The sequence below is a fragment of the Diadema setosum genome, chromosome 14 (assembly GCF_964275005.1).
Source record: "Diadema setosum chromosome 14, eeDiaSeto1, whole genome shotgun sequence".
Taxonomy (NCBI): Eukaryota; Metazoa; Echinodermata; class Echinoidea; order Diadematoida; family Diadematidae; genus Diadema; species Diadema setosum.
Window position 1 is genome coordinate 5,198,970 of NC_092698.1, and position 19,546 is coordinate 5,218,515.

Genomic DNA, 19,546 nt, shown 5'->3' on the forward strand with positions numbered 1-19,546 from the left:
AGAACAGTAAAGCTGGTATTCAAGTTCGCTGGACAAAGCATTCCTCAGCAGGTAGATGAAGAAGATAGTCCAGGCTTTCAAACACCCCATTGTGCTCCAGAGACCTCAGTCCAGTGTAATGGTAAAGAAGCTATAGATGATCAGTAGAGTATGAAAAGGTGTTGTAGAAAAACATTGGGCTGTGTAGTGTAATGGTGGCCAAGATTCAAAATCTAAGCTCAGTCCAAGAAAAAGTTCCATCTCTCTCTCAATTTGTCCCATCTAGTCAGAAGGGCATCCCGAACAAGTTTCTCAAGTAGAATAAACAAAAAGTCACAAATGTACGCCACAATCACCAACTCATTAGGAGCACACATGAAGGGGCTACCTAGCTAGGCGCACACCTTTCCTGAATGTGAATTTACAAGATGCAGGAGCGTCCATGGAAATATGCAGGTAGTAGTATGTGAAATCGCATAGCTCAGGGGCATTCTAAACAATTTATATAATGTCACATCATGGACAGTGCAGTACATAAGTCAATAGTGTCATGTATCCATATGTTTGAAGAATTTATAGTAGTCTTGATCAGATGAAGTAATACTCAAAAAATGCCCTAAACTTAATACACTGAATAAGAATGATGACATAGAGGCTCACATATCCCAGTAATGTAGCAGTGTGATTCCATTACAATAATGCTTGCTTATTCTGATAATAATAAGTTTACCTGTGTAGAATTTCTGCATGTTTCTTCTTTTGTTCTCCTTCCTTGAGCACCCAATCCTATGTAAAGCTGCCATGTCATAATGCTTGTTTGTTGTAATTTGCTATGAATTTTGAATGTTAATACATTGATATTCCTCATCCCAATTACTATAGGTTCAGAAACTCTGGACCTAGTGTAGTGTATCCAATTTATAGATTTTCAAATGCAAAAGTCTAAAAATCAGCAAGAGAGCTCCTGTAATATATTCATAAAGATCTTGAAATCTAGAAATATATATGGTATTTTACTGTTCCAGCATTGTAGATCATCATGGAGGTATTTCATACTGTTGTAGTCAGGTCAGGTTGTCTATTGGTTCTCCACTCAAGAGGTGCAATTATTCATACATTACAAAATAAAAAGTGTACATTCTTCTCATTACAGTACCTTATCGAGCAATCTTTAAGAAGTTATGGTGCTACCCTTTTCACTCCTTCCTGTTTTGCATAGATGAGCCTCCCAGAAAGCAGAGCAGCGCCACCCAGCTGTGGGGCCTGTTGCTAAGGATGATCTGCAGCCGCCATCCGACGACCTACAGTCAGCAGCTGTGCCTGCCCCGCCAGCCAGTGCCCCCTCTGGAGGCCACCATCCAGAAGTTCCTGGACTCCGTGGAGCACGTCCTGGCCCCAGAAGAGTTCAAGAAACTGGAGGACCAGGCCAGGGTGAGTCCTAGTCAAGCCTAGTGTAGTCCCCATTCTATTTTGTTTATAATATTCCACCCGGTTTAATTCCATCTCTTCAATATTCCCCTTCATCACTTTACACTTCTATCACAGCATATGATTCTCCTTAACATTTCATTTTATTCTTTTTCATCTACTATAAAACCGGAAATGTTCGCATGCATATCAATTTCACAAATCTCGCAAGAGCCAAGATTGACGAAATCAAAAGTTCTCGTCTACCCATACTATATGCATTGAATGCCAGTGAGACAATTGGCGAAAAATTTCATGCCACAAAAAAGGTCGGCAGCTCCAATTCGTGAAAATTTCATGCCGAGAAAATATCTTGCTTAACAGTTACAATTTCATACCAATCTTAATCCAAGTGTAGCTTGGATAGGAGCAGAACACAGTGAAGCCAATAGTTACGTTCAGACGACAGGCCCTAACCTCGAGGTTTAGAAACCTCGAGGTTAAGCTCTTGCCCCCAAACTACGACGTGCATCCACACAACGAATCTTAACCTCGAGGTTAAGCTCCTGCCCCTTTGAGTATGTTGATTTTTGTGTCCACATGGTGCTTAACTACAAGTGGGACCCCCCGCGACTTGTGGTTAGAGCGTTAACCAGAAGATTTCTCGTGGCTCTTAACATCGAGCTAACCTCGGGGTTAGCTAACTACGAGTGCGTCTTCACGGTCCCTAACTACAAGCTCTAACCTCGAGGATTCCTAACCTCGTGGTTAAGGCTTGTCGTCTGAACGTAACTTGTGTAAGTTTACCAGCCATGCCAATTGTGTTCCATTGCATTCCTTTTCATTTCATCCCACCCCATATCTTCCATATCTTTCCTTCTCTTTCCTTTCCTTTACTCTCAGTTTCATTGCATCACATTGTATTCCTTTGGACATTTTTATGCTAATTCCTGCCATTCTATGACATTCCTATCCAATGCAAGTCAGTCCTGTAAAAGTGGAAATTTTTGTGCATTTCGTACAACCAGAAACTAGCACGAAAATAAAAGCATGAAAAGATTTTGCGAACCATATGTTCCAGGAGTTGATGGTGTCTTGATTCCGCGCAGTGAAAAACACGCTAAGTACTTCTTACTCGGTGCCGAATGCCAAAAAAATATTCACTTTTACATTATATAAAAAAAAAACATGAGAGGGTGGTAGCCGTCCACCTGTGAAATATTACCTGCAGTACCAGTCTGGTTTGCTGTATGGTGGACTTCAGGGCACTGTTTCATGAAAGTTGTCGGCCCTGACAAATTGTCAGCCCCCTGACAAGTTAAGTAAAATCCTTGGTTTTGATTGACTGAGAAGCTCAATGGTCACAGACTGTTACTATATATATATGGTAATTGTCAGAGACTTACAAATGGTGAGGGCTGACAACTTTAATGAAACGGTGCCTCGAGTTTTGGATTTTGCCTCATTTGAGGAATATCTCCCTCTTGACATTTTTCATTATTGGTATCATTTAGACAGGGCTCGACACTAACGGTGGCCCGGTGGCCCGGGGCCACCAAAAACGCACGTCGGGCCACCAAAATTTCAGAAATTAAGAATGTGGTAGCCTGATCGGGCCACCAAAAAAGGTCGGATGTTTGCCTTTGGGCCACCAAAAATAAAAGTTAGTGTGGAGCCCTGATTTAGATATTAATCATCATTGTCCCCAGCTGTTGTGTATGCTTGAGTTTCTGTGGTTTTTATTGCTTTTTTTGTGTGGTAGTGACAGATGTAATTTCTGAAAATTCAGAGTAAAATCACTGCAAACACACTCTAGCTCAGATGGCAAGATTTAGGTGAAAATGCACAAGTGAGATTAATGAGTAACACAAACCAACAGCACACAGTCTGAGCACTCTTAAAAACTTTGGTCTCATGCCATAACTTTTAGAGATAATAAACTGCTAAGTATCACTGAAAATGCCATTTTATATTGTCTTCGTTGGTTCTATGGAGCCCGTGACCATTTTGTGTCGGGTCCTTCAGTAACTTTTTGAGGAATTTTGGATGAAAGAACATTTTGAATTTTACTCTGTTGTATATGGAACTACAATGTAGTCGTCCTTTCAGTGTGCTCATGTGATAGAGAGTATACGCTTCAACCCTTGTTTTGCGGGTATGCCAAGCTCATTCTGCATACACATGGTATGTGTGTGTGAGAGTCTACAGACAGGTGGGTGTATGGACACACACCTATAGTATAAGCGAAATTTGATGCTCCAAAGGTCAAGCGTAGAATTTTCAAAATGCCCCAATTCTTAGTTGGCTGCATAATAATACTCGCTGGAATTCTCTGTTCATGCAAAATAAGCACACATAATAAAGAGCAGGTAATTTCATTTGGGGGCCAATGCTACAGACTTATTCAAGTTTAATGGGTAATGCTCATCTGAACTTGTTGACATGGTGGGTTTGTCACAGGAGTGGCAAACAAATTTGTGGGAAGATGTCATGCGTCAGTTCAAATAGTGTCACATGACACCATCATTGAATACCTCAGCAAGCCTGGAGTGAAGGTTAAGTACCTGCATAAAGTCTCTTTTATGGATACGTAAATATTCAGGGTTGTCTGATACCACATCATAAAGATATGAACAGTAATTCTGACAATGATTAATATCTTATGTCTTTTCCTTGGAACTTTTCAATTCTGTATCTTTTCTTTCATTGTGAATTTGACTAATAATAAGGTTTAGAAACTAGTAGAATATAAAAGTAACCAAGCCAATGAGCATACTTGTTATGTGTTCAATAAAGCTGAATGTTTTTAGGTTGTATCCAACTTCCTATACTTTCACTTTAATTCATTGATGTTTTTTTTTTTTTCAACTAGTGATGAGAAGGTGAATGACATTCATAATGAAACCCTATAACCTTTTTGTTTTCAACTGTTTTCAACAAAGCTGTTTTTTATTTGAAATTCCAACCTTCATTCAAGGATACAACAGTGCAGTTTATCATAGTTTATAACTTTATTGTAACCTAATATGTAACATTATACACATCAGCCTAATCATACTATAAACCTGTATCCTACTATCACATGGGGATGGCCTAGAGAATTTTGATCTTCATTCATCACTTCTCATGGTGGCTTTCGTGCATTTGGGTTTAAAATCTTCTATGAAATATTTCAATTTGATAGATTTAAAAGCCCTTTGATCTGGCAACAAACTGTAGTTCCTCCAAATTTCATCCTGTCATCTACCTCAGTTTTAGATAGGTACATCGTTATCACTTTTATGTTCAAGTCTTTGTCTGGTTGCAGAGGAGAAAATAGTTCTTTTTCTCCTTGTACATACGCAATACAAATCATGACTTAATTATGTGGAGTGTGATCACATCAACTTTTCAGTTTTAATAAGGGCTTGATATATACCGAATCAAGATTCTGCTAAGACTTCAAATATTGGCTTCCATTTTTGGATTGATAGTGTTTCCAGTCTCAGTTCATTTATAATGTCAACGAGGGCAAACCTTGGTCATAAAAAGGATGTATTCATGAAAACTCTTGTATTCGTTTACATGCATTTAAAAAAAAAAAAGAAGTACACCTTCACACCGCACTAAAATGTGAGCTAAAGGGACTGGTCGTGTTGTTTCCATGCCAACAGGAGTTTGAAGGCGGCCTCGGGAGCAAAATGCAGAAGCTACTTCAGCTGAAGTCGTGGTGGGCATCAAACTACGTCTCAGACTGGTGGTGAGTGCAGCATTAGTCTCCCTGGAAACGTATGGCTGATAGTGATGCCCTCCCAAAATTTCTGTTCCCATGACAACCATTCATTCATCTTTCACTACCTGTCTGGTAATATGTGTATGGGAAGTGATAACTGACAAAATGCCATGCAGCATGCTATTGTGAACATTGAAACGTGACCTTTGTCATTATATTAATGAGTTTATTTATAACAACAACATATGTACAGGAAAGTTTGAATACATGTTTATACATCAATATTAATACATAGCACATGTAACTGTCTAACAGATCTAAACAAAACATATTGAATATAATCTATAATATATAATTATAATAACAATAATAATAATTATAATATATAATTATAATAATTCCATTTACATGGCGCTTCATACTGGTGTTCTAAGCGCACTGCTGCTATTCATACTAAAACACAATAGCATTAGGACAATGAAAAACCAAAATAACAGTAACAAAAGAAGAAGAAGAAAAAACAATACTTGTGATACAGTGATATAATAATTAATAATTGACTGTGTGTGCCTCCAGAAAAAAAAAATACAACTGATTAAACAGATGAGTTTTGAGAAGAATATTGTTGAAGTCTAACTGGGTTTTCCATTTTCAGTAGTCAAGTTTGATATTCTAATTATTATTTGCAGCACACTTTGGCAGTAAGCAATAACCATAATTGTTTTAAAGGGTGTGTACAGTTCTGATTGAGGTGAGGATTTAGCTCGTAACGTTTTTCGAGATATTCAGAAACCACTCTATGAGATGTCAAAGAGCATGCAATTCTAAGGGGTATCAAAAGTTTATTTGATGAAAATCGGTTTTGAGATGGCTGAGATATCAAAAAAAAGGTTGAAACAAAGAGATCCTAATAAAAGGTGTGGCCTGTCGCCTTTTATTATTATCATTTTTTTTCATATCTCAGCCATTTGAAAACCAATTTTCATCAAATAAACATTGAATCCTTCTTAAAATTACATGCTCTTTCATATTTCATAAGAGGTTTCTCATGATCTCACTTAGGAATGTTAAAAACATGAATCCCCAACTCAACCAGTACTGTGCAGTCCCTTTAAGTTGGAAATACGCCACATTTCAAGATAACTTCAAAGTACACAACTTGTTCTGACATGGGAGTTGCTTTTGTCTTGAGTGTGACAGTCATGTATGATCACTGCCCATTTGTGCTAAACTATCAGGAGTTTAAAAAAAAGCTCCTAAAAAGGACTGGTCAATGTTAGACTCATAAAGCACCTAGCTGTCCCAAGACTTGAAAATTTTCCTTTCTTGGGGATATTGTAAGATCACTTTCATGACATAGTGATTGCCATGAATGCAAGTAAAAAGGCAATATTGCCAAAATCATCATATTTGCATATACCTAAATCAACAATTCTATATTGGAAAATTGGATTTCTTTCATTGGACTTAGTTGCAGGGAATTTGGTTCACTTTTCTCGGGATGCTCCTGGTCCAGACAACTGCGTGGTACTGTATAAGCTGGTATTTTCACGTACAGATATTTTTGCGAATGAGCAGGTCACAGACATTTTCGCGAGATGTTGTTTTTGCAAATTGACACCAAGGCTATTCTTAGTGCACAAGTAGCCTCACGCATGGCGACATTTCGTATGTTGTTGAATTCACGGTCCGACACTGATTTGCGAAAAAATGATGAAACCCACACGAAAATAACAGCTTATACAGTGTAATCTTTTGTCAAACTACAGAAACAGCACTGCTGAACAAATCTGTTGTTCTATAGTATGTGCATCAGCCATGCATTCCAGACAGTATAGAAAGTGATGTAATGCATGGGTTATATAATCATAATTGTCACAACAGTTTTACCGCCACAAGTGTTTCATACCTATTTGTGTTGTGTCTCTTTTCTTGTTTGTTTGTTTGTTTGTTTTTTTTTGATGAACGTGTAGGGAAAAGTATGTCTATCTCTCTAGTCGTGAGCCCATCCCAATGTACAGCAACTACTATGCCCTCGACTTCTGCTCCTATCAGCCCACAACGATCCAAGCTGCCAGGTAGTTCCGTCAACATCAAATCTTTAGAGATTTCACTAATATCAGTTATTTTTTATCTTTTATAATGTCTTCTATTGGTAAATTTATTGTAAATTAGAGAAGATAACCCTTTCTGCACTGAGGAGTTTGTACAGTGTGTGCAAAGCTGTGGGAATGTTTGGCCAATTGGCACTCAGAGCACTCAAAGTCTTGATACTGCTTAGTCGAATAAAGGTACAAAATTGAATCATAGCATCTAGAATGAGGCTTTTAAATTTTTAGGACAGTTTCACGTTCGATCCTGGAAGCTTCATCAGCTCGTCTGATTTTGTATCTTTATCGAACGTTTAATACCTAGATGAATCAGAATTTACATTGACTGCTGAACTATTTTCACAAGAACGGAAGAATGAAAAACAAACAAACTAATACTGGATTGTTAAGTGCATTCTCACTCAATGTTTATCCATAAAGTTGACTTGAATAATGCAAAAAAAAAATCAGAAAAGCAGATAAATGGAAGTAAATTGACATAAAACAAGAAAGCAATGGAACTTTAGATTTTCACATGCTTTACAAAGCATTGATGCTAGCAGCAACCAGTAATAACTGGAACTTCACAGATGCCTGAAAATTGACATCGAGTCTGGAAGAATTGATGGTTTGTTAAAACTACCAGGGTGTTGCTTGCATTGTTTCTGGTGCAACTTACTCTTTGTTACTAATTTTCGGATGTTGCTTCGCCCACAATCCTAAAGAGCTGCCATGTTCATCCACCGGGAGATGATCTTTAAGAGGGAACTGGAGCGGGAGAGCTTGCACCCGATCTGGATCCGGAACACCATCCCGATGTGCATGAGTCAGTACGAGAGATGTCTGTCAACAACAAGGTGAGACAATGGTCCACTGACCAAAAACTGCCTTCTTCTCTCCCTGTGTGCCCGGCAAAAGGGCACTGATGTTATACTCAAACTGTGAGTTACAGCCTTCTGTACCGCTGATAGTAATGCTCCCATGTAATGGCCATGCTTGTAGTGAAGTTTTTAATATTGTAAATGCTTATTGACACTTTTCATATTTGAAAGTTACGTTGCCATGATGTCCCCACAGAGATTGAGGGAAAAAGTGAATTTTAAGCAGCTACAGCTTCAGTTTTCTGTTATGATTGGCTGCACTGCAAGCTCAGTGATGCATCTAGTACAGACTTTATTATTTTTATTATTTTTTTTAATGCCATCATCTTCATAATTCTGAATTTTGTGATTCTCACCAGGTTAGCGGGAATATTGGATTTTAATTATAAAGCGCAAGTTAAACGGGGCAGAATGATCATGTTTAGAGAGCTATGTTTAAGCCAAAGTGAGCTTTATCTCACTAAGTACGGTATGAATATTCTTGTGTAATCAGAATGCCCTGACATTGAAAGTGATTGACATGTAAACTATATGACAGAAAGTGATTGACATGTAAACTATATGATTTTCATCACTGCATTTGGAAGGAAGTTATTTGCACATTTCTCAATGTTTTTTTTCCCTTCAGAGTGCCAGGAGAAGAATGTGATGAACTTGTACACCATGACAATTCTAAGGTATGTCAAAAACTTTTGATCGATTTCTTCTATTAGAACACTAAAGATGGGAGTTATGCTATAGATAGATGACCATGTTGATTTCATGTTGAAGCAGCGCGGACAATTTTGAGGATTGTTTTGCAGAGGCATTTTATATAAGCTCTGCGATGTTGCAACTGATTGACAAATAGCCCTACGTCGATGTAAATAAGCACTGAATTGATCAGTGTTTTTTAAGTAGGAGCCATGACAAAGGAAATCACGGGCATACATACTCGAGCAGGATGTGTGATGTTGTTCCGTGGCATCCTTTTTCTTCCAGCACATAACGGTATACCGCAAGGGGCTCTTTTACAAAGTTGACACACACGACGCTCGGGGGAAGGTCATTTCTGCAGCGGCCATTGAGAAGCAAATTGAATGGATTCTGGAGGATGCGGACAAGCGGGCAGGTGGGTCATCTTTCCTCAGGTCTGTCGCCATGGTTACCATCTGAAAATAGAACCCTGCTCCCTCCCCCCCCCCCCCCTCCCAACACACATACTCACATATGTGTCTTTGACAATGCATGTGTTGGCACTGTTTGAATTAATTTGTACTGTGCCTCATCTCTCAACTGGCACATCTGCTCCTGTGCCTTGTTTACCAACTGGCACGGATGTCCCCAACAGTAAGTGCATGCATGCAACTGGATAAGGATATATGCATAATCCTTTTAATCCTTCTTCTTACATGTAGCCTTCAGGGTATGCTGTCATATTTTGCTGACTATGCTGATATATTTTGCTGACTATACTAGAAAATATCCTATGCTGTGCCCACACTGAGAGGTTCTGATATATCACCAAGGGGGCGCGGCAGTGGGAGTTGGGGGCGGGGGGGGGGGGGGGGGGGGTAACTGTGTCTATTTGTCCATATACTTAGTAACTGAATCACTTATTAACTACTTTTGTTTAGTCGTGTGTGTATATACGTATATACATATTGATATATATATATATATCAACACTTGAGAAAGGGCGGCGAGACGCTCGAAAATTTGTGTGAAGAAATGAACCGTTGGTGAATACAGCATGAACATTGTTGCAGCAGCTTTGTTACTTATCTATATATATATTATATATATATATATATATATATATATATATATATATATATATATGTGTGTATATATATATATATATGTATATGTGTACATTATATGTATATGTTAGAAGCATTCCGACATATGTTGTATCTCTCGACAAGATCATATATGTAGATTTGCATGTGAGCCTTGATAGACAGATTAGTATAATGTGTTCACTATTTTGTTATCCATCATTATATAATTTCATAAATACGTGTTTCAATATTAATCAGTATTTTGTTGATTGATATTTCTTTATATGAATTAACTTCTTTTTTTTTCCACAGATTCAGATGAAGCTGCTAGGAGTCGTTATCTTGCTGCTCTAACCACCATGAATCGCACTGAGTGGGCCAAGTTGCGCAGTGAATTCTTCACGTCCGGGGTCAACGCACTGTCTCTGGAAATCCTGGAGTCCTCAATATTCCTGGTAATGCCAGTTGCCACTTTTTTGTCTATTTTGCCCTGTCCGGGATACAAATTTGTCAACTTGAGATGTATTTTCGAAAGATGAAATGGGTATTTGCTGGAGATTAAATGCGACTGCAGTATCATCAACAGCTGATATTATGTAAGAGACAGTGTGCTTGTCGAAAACATCTCATCCTTCACAAATTTCAATCATGCTTGTGATATACAATGTATCTCTCTAATCTTTGTATATGATTTGCATGCTGTCAGCATTTTGAAGTCTGTTTGTGAAACAAAATCTTGATCGAAGCACGAACAAATAGATCAATTGGTAATAAATGAATGAATGAGTATACGAATGAGCCAATGAATTAATTATTGAATGAAGAAGCAGATGGTACACCGTGAATTGAGAACAGCCTTAATAATGAATGAATTTGTAAATTTGTGAATTAGATTTGTGAATTGTTTTCTGTCTTTGTACAAGAGGCTACTACAGAATTTTATTCAAGTATGCCTACCAGCTGCTCTCTCTTCATAAAAAAGAGGAGTCCCTCAAATCTTCAGAGCAAGGGTAGGTGAGGGTACAATAAGTTTGACTTGCTGCAAATTTGGCTTGTTTTAAAGTCCTCTCATCATACTGTGCCCATGGACAAATAAGCTGTGGTAATATCATGGTAAGTAATAAGTAAGCTTTAAAAGTCCCAAACAGCTGGCAAACTAGGACTATCATTCACACACACACACTCTCCCTTCAGTGTATTCCTCATTGAATTTCTTCACTTCTTGTTTCCTCTCATCATTTTTCCGCATCATTAGCTGTCGCTGGAGACGCTGACGTTCCCCGACATGTCTTCGCGCGCCAGGTACACGCTGACCGGCGACGGGGGAAACGTGTGGTTTGACAAGAGCTTCCACGCCGTGGTCTTCAGCGACGGGAAGTGCGGGGTGAACGTGGAGCACTCGTGGGGGGACGCCCTGGTCATGGCTCACATGCTGGAGTATTGTGTCATGGAGGAGTGAGTCTTCTCTTTGTAGCTGGCGTCCAAAGTTTGCTTCTCACCCCATGTGCACGTAGGGCTCAGCAAAATGTCACAGAGATTTGCTTATTTCTCTCTGTTGCTTCTCACGCTTCTGCCGTGAAGGGAGCCTAATGCATCATGTTTTCAGGTTGTCCGTCTGTCTGTCAGTCCATTGCACATATCCTTTATCAGGATTTTAGGAAAACAATTTTGATCGTACCTGGCCCATGTGTGCTCCATGACGTATAGAAGCACTGCATTAAACGTTTGGAAAAATCCCTCCCCAAGGATGAGGTCAAAGGTCACTTAAAACTTTTGCAAAAAATGCCATTTCTAGTAATTACCTCAGCCAGGAATGTAATGATAAGGGCTGAAAACATCAGTGATTAAGTTGGTGGACAGGGTAGGAATGAATTTAAAATTTGTATGAACCTGATGGTGGTGATAAGTGATAGGTCAAAGTTCAAGGTCAAATTCCACTGTATTTTAACTGGGAATGTCCATCTATTTGTAATACCATCTGGTAAGAAGGATAGAAATAAATCAGCAACAACTGGTAATTGCCTGAAATGACAGGGATGAAGGTCAAAGGTACATGACAAATGTCATCACCTCACCACCTCATCTCACCATCTCACCACCTAGCCCAAAAGACCTACTCCACCGTAAAATTATACATCAACAGACAGATGGTAAGGATAAGTTGAAGAGAGAAGTTGAAATGATACTCTTCATGCAAGAACTCGTATTTACATAATATTTCTGTCATTTCATTGTCAATGGTTGGTCAGGCACTTGGACCTCAGCCTGTACACCAAAGATGGCCACTGCGCCCCGCCCCGCTCGAGGGAGAGTCTGACTGGTCGTCAGCCGCAGCCGCTGGTCTGGGAGGTCATCGACCCTCTATACAAGACACTCATTGATGCCAGGGATGTACACCTCAAGGTATTTGTTTATGTGTGCTGAATGTTGTTTTAGTATGATGTATTTGTTTGTGTTTGTTGGATTATAGTATACTGTATGTAATATATATATATATATATATATATATATATATATATATATATATATATATATATATATATATATATTTGTATATGTTTGTTTTATTGCAGATATATTTTATTTCATGTAACATATTTGTGCAAATCAAATATATTGTATTACATATATATTTGATTTCATGTAATGTATTTGTTTGTATCTGTTATATTTTGCCATATTTTATGCATTATATATTATGCTTATGTAGAACCTGTTGTTTTTTATCATACATCATGTACAGCTGTATATTGTAGTAGATATTTATGCATATATTTGATTAAGTATGCTGAGTGTATTGTATATCTGTTTACATCTGTTAAATTTTGTCTTATTATATGCCCTACACATATAATTTTATCCAATTGATTTTGCTAGAGTTCAACTGTTATACATGCATTTATGTTTGTGTGATTTTAGTACACTAGAATTTCTGTAGACTTGCAGGATTTTGTAGGTATCTTATAGCTTACAGATTTGATTGAAACTTCATCTCTCATATTCTAGCCTACCCTTCTTTAATATAACAGATATTGCTGTTTTTGATTTTTTAAATGATTGCCTGCAACTTAAAGAAATGATTATCGAGATTTGTAATTCTTTTCACTGTAAATGTGTTCTTAGTATTAAAAAAAAATGGTAACTAACCTGGATTTGAAATTAAACTATTTTTTTAATGTATAGATGCATATAAATGCTGTTTCATCATCATATACATTATTAATTACATTTCTGATTTGCAAGACACATTCATTTCAACAGAATAATGTAGCATATTGCAAGAGAGCAGACCAAAATCTTCCTTATCACTCACATGACAAAATTATATTTTCTCTCATTTTCTTCAAATAAACAGAAAGTGCCTGACCTTGACTTGGTTGTCACTCATCATGACCACTATGGAAAGGGATTTATGAAGAAAGTCAAGGTAAGTTTGAGTTTTGAGACCTAGTGTCCTTCAATGACAGGCATCCGTATACACCACCTTCTAATTTCAGTAATTCTGACCCTTGATAGAGCTGGGGGAAGAAAATGCCACTTTTAGCTGTTCATCATTTGTAGTAAGTTTCATATTCACTCTATAAACACAAAAAGTTTAAAGTATTTCAGGCTGTGGCAATATACATTTACAATGTAATCTCCCAGAAAAGAAATATATACTGGTAGTTTTCTCAAGTGGTAAACAGATATTTAATTTCCTATTCTCCCATTGCGTGTGGGAGCCTGTTAGGTCATACACCATATTTTTATGGATACTAGAATCTTGTAGGGAGCAAATCAAGTTATGTTTTTCATTAAAAAGATACAACCTAAACATTCATGTTTGTTTATTTGTTTGTTTTTGCTCATTTTGGAATAATTAGAGGATTTCTATGAATCTCTAGGTGGGAATGTTTTAATTCATAGACAACTGTTTTGCTGACATGAGGTATTGACTGCCACATTTTGTGGAACGACAGCCACACCCTCTGTTTTTACACTGGTAGTCTATACATGTACTTCCCAAACATCCATTGTGGGCCTAGAGACAGCACACTTGCAGCCTTTAAAGGGGATGGCTAGTGACTGATCGGTGGGAATCAGTGGGAATGCTGGGGGATGATTGTTCTAATCCTTGTGGGATTCATGTAAGAGTACATTATATATCTATTGTTGTGTGAAATTTATTTGCTTCAGAATGGTCTCGTATTCAAGTAATGTGCAGTTTAAGGCCCCGTCACTGTACAGGCATGCTTACCTGGAAACATTAAACTGCACATTACTTGAATATGAGACCGTTCTGAAGCAAATAATTTTCACACAACAATAGATATATAATGTACTCTAAGGCTGCGTTCATGCGAAACTAGAATTGCGTTTCTAAACACGTTTAGTCGCTAAACGTGTTTAGTTGCGTTGCGTTCATGCGATTTTTCCATTTAAACGCGTTTCAAAACGCCGATCTGAAACGCGGAAAAAAGGGCGTTTTGAATCATGATTCTGCCAGAATCACGATCGCAGAAATCGCATGAACGCAACCGTGATTTCAATCATGATTCTATGACGTCATTGTGCGCTGTGCGCATGCGTGTCTCATGGGGTATCCCACAGCTTCTTGTTCTGTTCGCGCGCTTGGGTACGTCTTATGAATCGTGTGTTTTGGTACCATACTTGCACTTGTTTGTTTACATCAACGCCATACACCGATTCTATGCTCGTATCTAACGTTAACTGTTTAATATAATAATACATGTAATTACTCTCCGATTGAGTTGATAAAAGTAATGGTTGCAGCGCTGTGTCTACCAAGGAAAACAATTGGAGAGACGAAGAATATGGATTATTCCTCGATCTGTTCCTCGATCTGTGGGCAGAGCCTGAATGCCACAGCTTATCGGAAAGTATTCACCGCAGTAAAAACGTAACGGCGTGTACAATTGGAATAAGGAGATCTGGCTTGAGTTGCAGAGACAAGGTCAAACTGCGCAGTGCGCTGCGCAATGGCAAAGGATGAGCTGAGCCAGAATCAGCATTGCGAAAGCCCGCATGAACGCTCTTCCACTGAGACCGTGATTTGAAACGCCGTTTTGAATCATGATTCATGTTTGTGATTCTGGCTACGAAATTCGCATGAACGCGGCCTTAAATGAATCCCACCAAGGATTGGAACAATCATCCCCCAGCATTCCCACTGATTCCCACTGATCAGTTACTAGCCGTCCCCTTTAACGCTTTGCGTGCTTTTAGTGTTCATTGGCACCAAAAACCCCGTTGCATTGTACACACCGTCCAAAGTCCTTTGCACAAAATGGGTAGATAACAACTTGTGTGGTGGGCGCCAGAGCAGTAGTTGGATTCATGGTATCCATGGAAACAGTCATGTGATATCTTTTGTCTGAAAGGAAACAGGAAGAAGTCAGAAGCATTTCTATTCAACACATTACTTTCACTTCTGAATGATGAAAATATCAAAAGTCAGAGCCAAGATTTTGCTCTTCTGTGTTCTGATATTAAAGCCATCTTCTGGGGAAAACTTTTGCAAGAGCAGGACTTCTATCGATGACCACAATGGAACTTTCACTCGTGAAATGGCTCATTTTTCTAACCTGCCATTGTGATATTATTTTCGATGATTCATATTCAATCTTTCCAGCTGAGTCCCGACGGCTACATCCAGACGGCCCTCCAACTGACCTACTATCGGGACTCGGGCGGCAAGTTTGCCCTGACGTACGAGTCCTGCGCCCTGCGCCTGTACCGTGAGGGGCGGACGGAGACCGTGCGGTCCTTCACCAAGGAGTGCAAAGACTTCGTCCTGTGAGTGGCAAGATCCCAGCTCCACCCTCATGAAATCTCTTTTGGTGTGTGTGTGTGTGTGTGTGTGTGTGTGTGTGTGTGTGTGTGTGTGGGGTTTAGAGGGACATGCTGTATTCTTAATCGCAGCATCCCCCCCCCCCGAAGTTGGGGTCACTGCTGGTACATGATATACTGAGTGCAAATGATGGTGAAGTGATAGGTGTTGTGCTTATTAGTTAATTGATTCCCATATCATCATCTAAGATATTTTCTTTTCCCAATACTAACAAATAAAGGAAGAATGCATTGCAGTATTCGTGCAGTGGTTTTATAAGAAGTACACCAAAACCATACTAATACACACACTTTTTAGCACTTGTTGCAGTCTTGTCAGTGTTTGACAAATAAAACATTGCCTCACTCACACTAAGGTTTTTGAAAATCTCTTGATCTTCAGTGATATCATTAAAGGATTTGTTCGCTGTCTCCCAAATTCTGCGTGATGTGAGAATTTAAGGTTACTACTTAATACTTAGTTAAGGATACTTGTTTGACTGATTATACAATGCAAAGTGACCCCCCACCAAAAAAAACAAACAAACAAACAAACAAACAAACCCAACAACAAAAATTAAGATGAGTGATTTTGATCAAGTACAGCTATGGAAGATGCTTCTGTGGGCAGAGCCTTTTTATATGATGCAACTTGCAAATATATTGCACACTCTAAGGAATTATGAATTTTGTAAAAAGGCTAAAACATCTGTATTGATTACGTGAGTGTAAATGATCCCTCCCCCCCCCCCCCCACAAAAAAAAAAAAAAAAGATTATCAGAATGAAGATAAATGATTTTCATTTATTTTTTGAATAAAGGGCAATGGAGGATGGTTCTGCGAGCAAAGAGGAAAAGATTCGGCTGCTACAGCGCACCATCAACAATCACCAGGCGATGTTCCGTGACTGCACCAACGGCCGCGGGGTGGACCGACACCTGTTCGCACTGTATGTGGCCTGTAAAGGCTCCAACCTTGTGAGTGCAGTTTTTCCTGATGACATATTTTTAGATGTTGCATAAATGAAATGGATCAGTTTTGCTTTTTGTTTTTTGCCGAAATTTTGCAGTTACATTTTCTTTCTTTTTTTTCACTTACAGACAGATACAGCAAGAAAAAAAAAAGAGAAAATCTGTAGTTTTGGTTTGTCCTTTCTAGGTTTTCAATATGACAGATTATGAGTCATTATGAAGGACAGTGTTTAGATGTGAGATAGATAGTTTTACAGGTATCTTGTTACCTCAAGCAATTACTTGAAAGATACAATAATATCCTGTAGAGTTAGAGAGCTTACTTCTTGTGTAGATCAATTCTCTGATAATTCAATTTTCTGTGAAGTTATACCTTGTGTGTACTGGTCCTAGGTTCTTAAATCCCAAACATACTGCCTTTCTTCTCGGCACATTAATGATTACCCAGTATATTCCTCTCCCCCTGATCTCGGCAGGAAAGTGACTTCCTAAAGACCGCCCTCTCGTTGCCATGGACACTGTCGACGAGTCAGACCCCACAGAGCCAGATGCTGGGCAGAGTGAATGTCAACGAGCCCGGCTACAAGGACAAGGTTAAAAAATCTCCTTCTCTTAGTGGGGTTTTTATTCCAATGAAAACAGTTCAGTCTGTCTGCCTCTGCCGCCTGGGGTACAGGAGGCACTGCGTTTCAGTTGTCTGTTCATCTGTTGGTCCATCCGTCCCAGATATTGTTATCACTCCAACAAATTTTCCTTAGTGCCTGGCCCAGCCCAGGGAAGTTACTTGCGGCATAGATGTGCCGATTTTATCTGGGGCAAAATCCCTCAAAAGGTCAAAGGTCACTGAATCTTGGCTAAAACCTAAAGACATTTTTAGCTGTCTGGTGTTTATATAGTCTTGGAAGATGGTTAAATGAAGATGAACAATTTGCATGACATGGTAGTGTAAAAGGTCACGGTCAAAGGTCACTGTACTTTTGCCACACAAAAAATAAAAATCACTTTGTAAGCTTTCATAATTGTGTAAAAGTTTGTCAGTGAGTGACATTTTGAAGACCTACATGTCAATGATTAAACCCATAGACTTATCCTGAAATTTATACAGTTTCTGCTGGTGCTGACATTAAAAATATGAATCGTTGTTTGGTAGTGATATATGAACTACGATAACAACTCTTCGAGATTGTTCTTTAACTTGATCCATGTCAGTAGGCGAGGATTTAATGGTCAAGATGATATGCTCAGATAACTCCCTGACTCCAATGTCGTTTGAGGATATTTTCCCACAGCAACTAGAGGCCATTCACAGTAATTTAAAACAATGTCGGTAAAGAAAAAAAAAAAGAAATTTGAGGATACAAAGCAAAGTATGTGGTATGAATGGCTTTTTTCCCCTACCTGCATGCTGAATTCAGCTGTGTACTCATTCAAGGCACTTGCTGTCCCAAGTGACATGTGTTGTTGCGCCTGCATGAAGTAACTTTTCAAGCTCTTCCCATTTTCTCCATCGACAGTCGTGTCCGGGTGGGGGCTTCGCACCCGTCTCCGACTCCGGCTACGGCGTGGCCTACATGATCCCCGAGGAGACGCGCATCTACTTCCACGTCTCCTCCAAGCACTCTTGCCCGAATACCAACTCCCAGCGCTTCATGGACCACCTCTACAAGAGCCTGGATGACATGAGGGCGCTCTTTGAGTGAGGGATCGCCCTAAATCCTCCTATTCCCCTCCCCTTCCCCTCCCTTGGCGTGGCAGGCCCTGCAAATTGGCCACCACTCCTATGGCCAGTTGTGAAATTTGCAGAAAAGGGGGTGTGTTAGCAAGGTGAGCAATTCATCAGTTCAGAAAGATAAGGGCGTTAACGACATAGGGTTAGTGGTGCCTTAACCAACAGCCTAATCTTTCTCAACCGACGAATTAACCAGTAGCATCTGAGATACGGCTGTCTGCCATATATCTGGTACATGCCATATTTAGTTCAACTCAACAGTAGGTCAGTGATGAAGATGTATGTTATGTTCAGTGGCCTTGTAAATGTATCTAAATGTAGTGTGGACGGGCAAGGGGACTTTTTTTTTATGTGTGTTCTGAAATGTCTGAGTTGAAAGGAACAAGGGAGAGTGAAATTCAATAGATTATGCATGTCATTCCTTTTATACTCTACTGTGATGCAATCAAAACATGCCTTTCATGTTTTTCTATCCAGTCACCATTTTATTTATTCCACTGTAAGGAACAGAATTTCCTTCGCAGGTTTCCATGTACAGCTCTTTGCAAATAGAATCTAGAGCTCATAGTTGTTGCCTATCTCTCTTTCAGTAATGAAGAGTTGAGCAGAATTATCCTTGAATGAATTTGAAATATTTGAAATCTGGAGAAGTCCAGGATTTATATTCTTTTATTTGAGATCAGACTTGGATGAAATTTCTGTGATTTTTGTTTGTTTGATTTTATTCTGTCTATTAAAGATCATCTTGAGAATGGTGTGGAATATTAAATTATACTTCAAGAAGATTTGTCTTCTCACATTTCCAGGCCAGTAAAGTTACAGTAGTTTTTGTCTGGTGCATTGTAATGTGTTGGATTATTCATAACCAGTTTAATAGTGTAGTGTCTCTATAGAACTGCAGACTTTGATGAATCATGCAAAATATTGGCATCGGGCGATAGAAAAGAAATACAGTAAATGAAAATATGCAAAGAAATTGATATTTCTTCATAAAATTTGCACATCTAACCTCCTGTTATTTCCATGGTATACAGAGTGCCAAAGTGATGATGATGGCAAAGTCTTTTGTTATGTAACATGGGTTGGAACCAGATGCGAGCGTGGTTAGCAACAATAGTGTTCACAGATGTTTTGGCAAGGTGAGGTTGTTTAGAACCAGTTTCCATGGCAATGAATGGCTGTGA

At 38.9% G+C, this 19,546-nt stretch overlaps 1 protein-coding gene across 1 annotated transcript in view; it reads left to right on the forward strand.

The window, feature by feature from the left end:
• LOC140237936 (carnitine O-palmitoyltransferase 1, liver isoform-like) overlaps positions 1 to 18,333 on the forward strand; it is a 41,919-nt gene extending 23,586 nt beyond the window's left edge. The window contains exons 4-17 of the mRNA XM_072317865.1: positions 1,199 to 1,410; positions 5,040 to 5,125; positions 7,072 to 7,176; positions 7,914 to 8,045; positions 8,698 to 8,746; positions 9,051 to 9,180; positions 10,145 to 10,287; positions 11,088 to 11,287; positions 12,082 to 12,235; positions 13,188 to 13,259; positions 15,465 to 15,628; positions 16,483 to 16,639; positions 17,110 to 17,226; positions 18,148 to 18,333. Coding sequence (XP_072173966.1) covers positions 1,199 to 1,410; positions 5,040 to 5,125; positions 7,072 to 7,176; positions 7,914 to 8,045; positions 8,698 to 8,746; positions 9,051 to 9,180; positions 10,145 to 10,287; positions 11,088 to 11,287; positions 12,082 to 12,235; positions 13,188 to 13,259; positions 15,465 to 15,628; positions 16,483 to 16,639; positions 17,110 to 17,226; positions 18,148 to 18,333 — 1,907 coding nt within the window. The remainder of the gene's footprint in view (positions 1 to 1,198; positions 1,411 to 5,039; positions 5,126 to 7,071; positions 7,177 to 7,913; positions 8,046 to 8,697; positions 8,747 to 9,050; positions 9,181 to 10,144; positions 10,288 to 11,087; positions 11,288 to 12,081; positions 12,236 to 13,187; positions 13,260 to 15,464; positions 15,629 to 16,482; positions 16,640 to 17,109; positions 17,227 to 18,147) is intronic.
• Positions 18,334 to 19,546: the final 1,213 nt, after the last annotated feature.